The 9,196-nt window shown below is 33.7% G+C and overlaps 1 protein-coding gene and 2 long non-coding RNA genes across 3 annotated transcripts in view; 2 read left to right on the top strand and 1 right to left on the bottom strand.

The window, feature by feature from the left end:
• eif4e2rs1 (eukaryotic translation initiation factor 4E family member 2 related sequence 1) overlaps positions 1 to 9,196 on the top strand; it is a 28,603-nt gene that overhangs the window by 8,702 nt on the left and 10,705 nt on the right. The window contains exon 5 of the mRNA XM_024143560.2: positions 7,501 to 7,605. Coding sequence (XP_023999328.1) covers positions 7,501 to 7,605 — 105 coding nt within the window. The remainder of the gene's footprint in view (positions 1 to 7,500; positions 7,606 to 9,196) is intronic.
• LOC139026218 (uncharacterized) lies at positions 840 to 5,524 on the top strand. Its single transcript, XR_011477970.1, has 3 exons — positions 840 to 938; positions 4,583 to 4,630; positions 5,420 to 5,524. It is a non-coding gene; the product is annotated as an uncharacterized lncRNA (long non-coding RNA).
• The window catches only part of LOC139026217 (uncharacterized), a 12,664-nt gene continuing 10,441 nt past the window's right edge, over positions 6,974 to 9,196 (bottom strand). The window contains exon 2 of the long non-coding RNA XR_011477969.1: positions 6,974 to 7,027. This is a non-coding gene — a long non-coding RNA (uncharacterized lncRNA). The remainder of the gene's footprint in view (positions 7,028 to 9,196) is intronic.

The raw sequence follows: 9,196 nt of genomic DNA, 5'->3' as shown, positions 1-9,196 counted from the left end.
ATCCGCACGGTGGCATCGGTCAGTACACACACCACTACACACATCATACACACACACCACTAACACACACCACTACACACATCACAACACACACACACCATAACACACATCATATACACATCACACACACACACACCATACACACACACATCATATACACAACACCACTACACACATCATACACACATCATATACACATACACACACCACACCATACACACACACATCATAAACACACACACACCACACTAGCACGATCATATATATACACACAACACACATCTATATACAACACACCACACACACACCATACACACACACATCATATACACACATACACACATACACACCACTAACACGCTCATTACACACACACACACATACACACCACTAACACGCATCATCTACACACATACACACCACTAACACGCATCATATACACACATACACACACCACTAACACGCATCATATACACACATACCACACCACTAACACGCATCATATACACACAACACAATACACACACACTAACACGCATCATATATACACACACACACACACTAACACGCATCATATACACACTGTGTTAAACTTGTGGTTGATAGGGTTAGGATGTGACCAGCTGATTGGTGATGTTATCTTGTGCTGTGATTGGTTGATATTGTAATCCTGTGATTGGTTGCTAGGTGGAGCAGTTCTGGAAGTTTTACAGTCACCTGGTGCGACCGGGAGATCTGACTGGCCACTCTGACTTCCACCTGTTTAAAGAGGGAATAGGGTTAGGATGTGACCAGCTGATTGGTTGATATTGTAATCCTGTGATTGGTTGCCAGGTGGAGCAGTTCTGGAAGTTTTACAGTCACCTGGTGCGACCGGAGATCTGACTGGCCACTCTGACTTCCACCTGTTTAAAGAGGGAATCAAACCCATGTGGGAGGTAACATTATATTATTATTATATAGGTGTATACATTATTATAATTATATATATTATACATATATTATTATATACATTATATTATTATTATATAGGTATATACATTATTATAATTATATAAATATATATCACATTATAATTATTATTATATAGGATATACATAATTATATATATATACATTATATTATAATATATATGGTGTATACATTATTAAATATATATACACATTATTTATTATATATAGGTATATACATTATTATAATATTATATATTATACATTAATTATTTATATATACATTATATTATATATATAGGTATATACATTATTATAATTATATATATATATTACATTATATTATTATACATTATATTATTATATAGGTATATACATTTTATAATTATATAAATATTATATACACATTATTTATTATATATAGGTATATACATTAATTATATATATAAATTATTAATTATTATATATAGGTGTATCATTTAAAATATATATATACAATTATATTATATATAAGTATATACATTTATTATATATATATATATATATAACATTTAATTATTATATATAGGTATATACATTATTATAATTATATAAATATATATATACACATTATATTATTATATATAAGGTATATACATTATTATATAATATATAACATTATATTATTATATATAGGTATAATGTGGGAGGTAACATTATATTATTATTATATAGGTATATACATTATTATAATTATATAATATTATATACACATTATATTATTATATATAGGTATATACATTATTATAATTATAATATTATATACATTATATTATTTATATAGGTATATACATTATTATAATTATATATATTTACATTATATTATATATATTGGTATAATGTGAGAGGTAACATGTACTATATTATTATTATTATATATAGGATATATTATTATAATTATATAATATATATACATTATATTATTATATATGGTATATACATTATTATAATTATATATATTACATTATATTATTATATATTGGTATAATGTGAAGGTAACATGTACATATATTATTATTATTATATATAGGTATATACATTATTATATTTTATATATATATATACATTATATTATTATTATATATTGAGTATAATGTGAGAGGTAACATGTACATACATTAATATTATATATAGGTATATACATCATTTAATTATATAATATATACATTATATTATAGGTGTATACATTATATTATTATTATATATAGGTATAATGTGGGAGGTAACATGTAGGTGTATACATTATATTATTATTATATATAGGTATAATGGGCGTAACATGTAGGATATACATTATATATTATTATTATATATGGTATAATGTGGGAGGTAACATGTAGGTATATACATTATATTATATATTAGGTGTATACATTATAATTATATATAGGTGTATACATTATATTTTATATAGGTATAATGTGGGAGGTAACATGTAGGTATATACATTATATTATATATAGGTTAACTATTAATAGTGTTTACATTATTATATATAGGTGTATACATTATATTATATATATAGGTATATGTGGAGGTAACATGTAGGTATATAATATTATTATTATATATTAATAGTATAATGTGGAGGTAACATGTAGGTATATACAGTGGGGAGAACAAGTATTTGATACACTCCCGATTTTGCAGGTTTTCCACTACAAAGCATGTAGAGGTCTGTAATTTTTATCATAGGTACACTTCAACTGTGAGAGACGGAATCTAAAATAAAAATCCAGAAAATCACATTGTATGATTTTTAAGTAATTCATTTGCATTTTATTGCATGACATAAGTATTTGATCACCTACCAACCAGTAAGAAATTCCGGCTCTCACAGACCTGTTAGTTTTTCTTAAGAAGCCCTCCTGTTTCTCCACTCATTACCTGTATTAACTGCACCTGTTTGAACTCGTTACCTGTATAAAAGACACCTGTCCACACACTCAATCAAACAGACTCCAACTCTCCACAATGGGCCAAGACCAGAGAGCTGTGTAAGGACATCAGGGATAAAATTGTAGACCTGCATAAGGCTGGGATGGGCTACAGGACAATAGGCAAGCAGCTTGGTGAGAAGGCAACAACTGTTGCGCAATTATTCGAAATGGAAGAAGTTCAAGATGACGGTCAATCACCCTCGGTCTGGGGCTCCATGCAAGAATCTCACCTCGTGGGGCATCAATGATCATGAGGAAGGTGAGGGATCAGCCCAGAACTACACGGCAGGACCTGGTCAATGACCTGAAGAGAGCTGGGACCACAGTCTCAAAGAAAACCATTAGTAACACACTACGCCGTCATGGATTAAAATCCTGCAGCGCACGCAAGGTCCCCCTGCTCAAGCCAGCGCATGTCCAGGCCCCTCTGAAGTTTGCCAATGACCATCTGGATGATCCAGAGGAGGAATGGGAGAAGTCATGTGGTCTGATGAGACAAAAATAGATATTTTTGGTCTAAACCACTCGCCGTGTTTGGAGGAAGAAGAGGATGAATACAACCCCAAGAACACCATCCCAACCGTGAAGCATGGAGGTGAAACATCATTCTTTGGGGATGCTTTTCTGCAAAGGGGACAGGACGACTGCACCGTATTGAGGGAGGATGGATGGGCCAAGTATCGCGAGATCTTGGCCAACAACTCCTTCCTCAGTAAGAGCATTGAAGAGGGTCGTGGCTGGGTCTTTCCAGAATGACAACGACCCGAAACACACAGCCAGGGCAACTAAGGAGTGTCTCCGTAAGAAGCGTCTCAAGATCCTGGAGTGGCCTAGCCAGTCTCCAGACCTGAACCCAATAGAAAATCTTTGGAGGGAGCTGAAAGTCCGTATTGCCCAGCGACAGCCCCGAAACCTGAAGGATCTGGAGAAGGTCTGTATGGAGAGTGGGCCAAAATCCCTGCTGCAGTGTGTGGCAAACCTGGTCAAGAACTACAGGAACGTATGATCTCTGTAATTGCAAACAAAGGTTATGTACCAAATCTTAAGTTCTGCTTTTGTGATGTATCAAATACTTATGTCATGCAATAAAATGCAAATTAATTACTTAAAATAACTACATGTGATTTTCTGGATTTTTGTTTTAGATTCCGTCTCTCACAGTTGAAGTGTACCTATGATAAAAATTACAGACCTCTACATGCATTGTAAGTAGGAAAACCTGCAAAATCAGCAGTGTATCAAATACTTGTTCTCCCCACTGTACATTATATTATATATAGGTGTGTATACATTATATTATATATAGGTGTATACATTATTTATTATATAGGTATAAATGTGGGAGGTAACATGTAGGTATATATTATTATTATTATTATATATAGGTATAATGTGGGTGGTAACATGTAGGTATATATATATTATTATTATATAGGTATAATGTGGGTGTAACATGTAGGTATATATATATTATTATTATATAGGTATAATGTGGGTGGTAACATGTAGGTATATATATATTATTATTATATAGGTATAATGTGGGAGGTGTGTGTCTCTAAGATGGTGAGTCCATCAGTATGATAGGAGCCCATCCAGTATAATACCTTTCTGGTATTCACTGGGTTGGGGTGTGTGTCTGTTCCCCTCCAGGATGAAGCTAATAAGAACGGGGGAAGTGGATCATCAGGCTGCGGAAAGGTCTGTAGTTTTTAAGACGAGGCTGACAACCTGTTACTAGGTAACGAACTAGCTACAACACATACTGGAGGAGGTCTGGGTAACTACAGTAGCTAGCCTAGCTAACGAACTAGCTACAACACATACTGGAGGAGGTACTGGATAGCTACAGTAGCTAGCCTAGCTAACACTAGCTACAAACATACTGGAGGAGGTACTGGATAGCTACAGTAGCTAGCTAGCTAACGAACTAGTGCATAAACACATACTGGAGGAGGTACTGGGTAACTCAGTAGCTAGCCTAGCTAACGAACTAAGCTACAACACATACTGGATAGCTACAGTAGCTAGCCTAGCTACGTACTAGTCTGTAGTTATAAGATAGAGGCTTGACAACCTGTTCGCTTGTCCCCTTCATGTTGCCTTTTACCATTCTCTAAACCTCCCTTCAAGGGTAGACATCACATCAGTGGCTAGCCTAGCTAGCAAACACTACTGGAGGAGGTACTGGATAGCTACAGTAGCTAGCTTAAGCTAACGAACTAGCTACATTACAACACAAAGTGGGAGGAGTACTGGATAGCTACAGTAGCTAGCTTATCTAACGAACTAGCTACGTCCATCAACCTACATGGATAGCTACAGTAGCTAGCTTAGCCAACTGTCTAGCTACGTCTGCTTAGGGGACGTGCGTGGTTCGGTGTCTTGGTTTCCGACCGCCTTAGAAATCGATCTGTGGACACTGATTTTCACCGGAGTATGTCTACGTGTGAAACACGAGGTGAAATTTGAACCACTTGTTGTTGACAGGTCTGGCCAGCAGGTTCTGGAGAACATTATTCTGGCCATGTTGGGAGAACAGTTCATGGTGGGAGAGGAGATACTGTGGGGTGGTGGTCTCTATACGCTTCCAGGTACGTATGTTCACACATGCCACACACACACCACACACACACACACACCACACACACGCCACACACACGATGTGCTTTGGCGCATGGCCGCTAGGGGCAATACAGCTCAATCTACCACATTCCTGACTATTGTTGTCACTAGTTACTACGGCCACAAAGTCATAAAACCACCTATTTTTTTACTATTTCTCTTAAAATATGGTTTAACCTAACATTAACATCGACGGGGCTGTAGTGGACGCGGGTCAGAGTTTTTCAAGTTCCTTGGTGTCCACATCACCAACAAACTATTCATGGTCCAAACATACCAAGAAATTGGTGAAGGGCAACAACAAAACCTTTTCCCCTCAGGAGACTAAAAGATGTAGCATGGGTCCCAGATCTCAAAAAATGTATACAGCTGCATCATATACTGGTCCAGGACCTCTATACTAGCTGGTGTCAGAGGAAGGCCCATAAAATTCTCAGAGAGTCCAGTCACCCAGGTTATAGACGTTTTCTCTCTGCTACACGCACGGCAAGCGGTACCGGAGCGCCAAGTCTAGGACCAAAAGGCTCCTTAACAGCTTTACCCCAAGCCATAGACTGCTGAACAATTAATCAAATGGCCACCCAGACAAGTTTACATTGACCCCCCGCCCCCTCCCTTTTGTACACTGCGTGCTACTCGCTGTTTGTTACCTATACCACGAGTCCACTTCACCCTCACCTAATGTACAGATTCCTTCAACTAGCCTGTACCCCTGCACACTGACTGTACCAGTACCCCCTGTATGTGGAGGCTATATACACGGGTATTACGGTACAGAGTCAATGTGGAGGCTATATACAGGGTATTACGGTACAGAGTCAATGTGGAGGCTAATATTACAGGAGGTACCGGTACAGAGTCAATGTGGAGGCCTATATTACAGGGGGTACCAGTACAGGAGTCAATGTGGAGGCTATATACAGGGGGTACCGGTACAGAGTCAATGTGGAGGCTATATACAGGGTGTTACGGTACAGAGTCATGTGGAAGGCTATATACAGGGGTACCGGTACAGAGTCAATGTGGAGGCTATATTACAGGGTGTTACGGTACAGAGTCAATGTGGAGGCTATATACAGGGGGTACCGGTACAGAGTCAATGTGGAGGCTATATACAGGGTGTTACGGTACAGAGTCCAATGTGGAGGCTATATACAGGGGGTACCGGTACAGGTCAATGTGAGGCTATATACAGGTATTACGGTACAGAGTCAATGTGGAGACTATATACAGGGGTACCAGTACAGAGTCAATGACATTTGTTGTTTACAGAAGACCTCCTGTCTATATGACAGCAGCGATCAAGGGTAGTGTTGTAATGTGTGTTTACAGGGAAGACATCTGTTCTATACTGACGGCCAGCGATCAGGGTTAGTGTGTAATGTTCCTGGTTGTTTACCAGGAAGCGACATCCTGTCCTATATGGAATAAACGGGCCAGCGATAGCGTGACGACGTCTAGAATCCGAGACATCTATCGACGCCGTCCTGAACCTCCCTCCCAACACCATCATCGGAGTACAACGACACACAACGCCAGCCTAAGTACGAACACACACACACCACTAACACGCATCATATACACACATACACACACCACTAACACGCATCATATACACACACACACATACACACCACTAACACGCATCATATATACACACACACACACACCACTAACACGCATCATATACACACTGTGTTAAACTTGTGGTTGATAGGGTTAGGATGTGACCAGCTGATTGGTTGATGTTATCTTGTGCTGTGATTGGTTGATATTGTAATCCTGTGATTGGTTGCTAGGTGGAGCAGTTCTGGAAGTTTTACAGTCACCTGGTGCGACCGGGAGATCTGACTGGCCACTCTGACTTCCACCTGTTTAAAGAGGGAATAGGGTTAGGATGTGACCAGCTGATTGGTTGATATTGTAATCCTGTGATTGGTTGCCAGGTGGAGCAGTTCTGGAAGTTTTACAGTCACCTGGTGCGACCGGGAGATCTGACTGGCCACTCTGACTTCCACCTGTTTAAAGAGGGAATCAAACCCATGTGGGAGGTAACATTATATTATTATTATATAGGTGTATACATTATTATAATTATATATATATATACATTATATTATTATATATACATTATATTATTATTATATAGGTATATACATTATTATAATTATATAAATATATATATACACATTATATTATTATATATAGGTATATACATAATTATATATATATACATTATATTATTATATATAGGTGTATACATTTTAAATATATACACATTATATTATTATATATAGGTATATACATTATTATAATTATATATATATATACATTATATTATTATATATACATTATATTATTATTATATAGGTATATACATTATTATAATTATATATATATATACATTATATTATATATACATTATATTATTATTATATAGGTATATACATTATTATAATTATATAAATATATATATACACATTATATTATTATATATAGGTATATACATAATTATATATATATACATTATATTATTATATATAGGTGTATACATTATAAATATATATACACATTATATTATTATATATAGGTATATACATTATTATAATTATATATATATATACATTATATTATTATATATACATTATATTATTATTATATAGGTATATACATTATTATAATTATATATATATATACATTATATTATATATACATTATATTATTATTATATAGGTATATACATTATTATAATTATATAAATATATATATACACATTATATTATTATATATAGGTATATACATAATTATATATATATACATTATATTATTATATATAGGTGTATACATTATAAATATATATACACATTATATTATTATATATAGGTATATACATTATTATATATATATATATATATATACATTATAATATTATATATAGGTATATACATTATTATAATTATATAAATATATATATACACATTATATTATTATATATAGGTATATACATTATTATATATATATATAATTACATTATATTATTATATATAGGTATAATGTGGGAGGTAACATTATATTATTATTATATAGGTATATACATTATTATAATTATATAAATATATATATACACATTATATTATTATATATAGGTATATACATTCATCATTATATTATATATATATATACATTATATTATAGGTGTATACATATATTATTATTATTATAGGTATAATTGGGAGGTACATGTGGTGTACTACATTATATTATTATTATATATAGGTATACGTATGTGGGCGGTAACAGTGGTATATACATCTTAATATTATTATGTATTATATTAGGGTATAGTATGTGGGAGGTTAACATGTCAGGTATATACATTAATATTATATATAGGTGTATACATTATATTATATATAGGTGTATACATTATATTATTAATATATGGTATAATGTGGGAGGTAACCATGTAGGTATATACATTATATTAATACTATAGGTGTATACATTAATTCTATAATAGGTGGTATACTTTATTATATATACGGTGTATACATTCATATTATTTATAGGTATATGTGGGAGGTAACAATGTAGGGTATATATATAATTATTCAATTATTATTATTATCTAGGTATAATGTG

Source organism: Salvelinus sp. IW2-2015, unplaced genomic scaffold, assembly GCF_002910315.2.
Source record: "Salvelinus sp. IW2-2015 unplaced genomic scaffold, ASM291031v2 Un_scaffold4143, whole genome shotgun sequence".
NCBI lineage: Eukaryota > Metazoa > Chordata > Actinopteri > Salmoniformes > Salmonidae > Salvelinus > Salvelinus sp. IW2-2015.
Note: the sequence above shows the minus strand (reverse complement) of the source record. Positions and strands in the feature narration are given on the sequence as shown.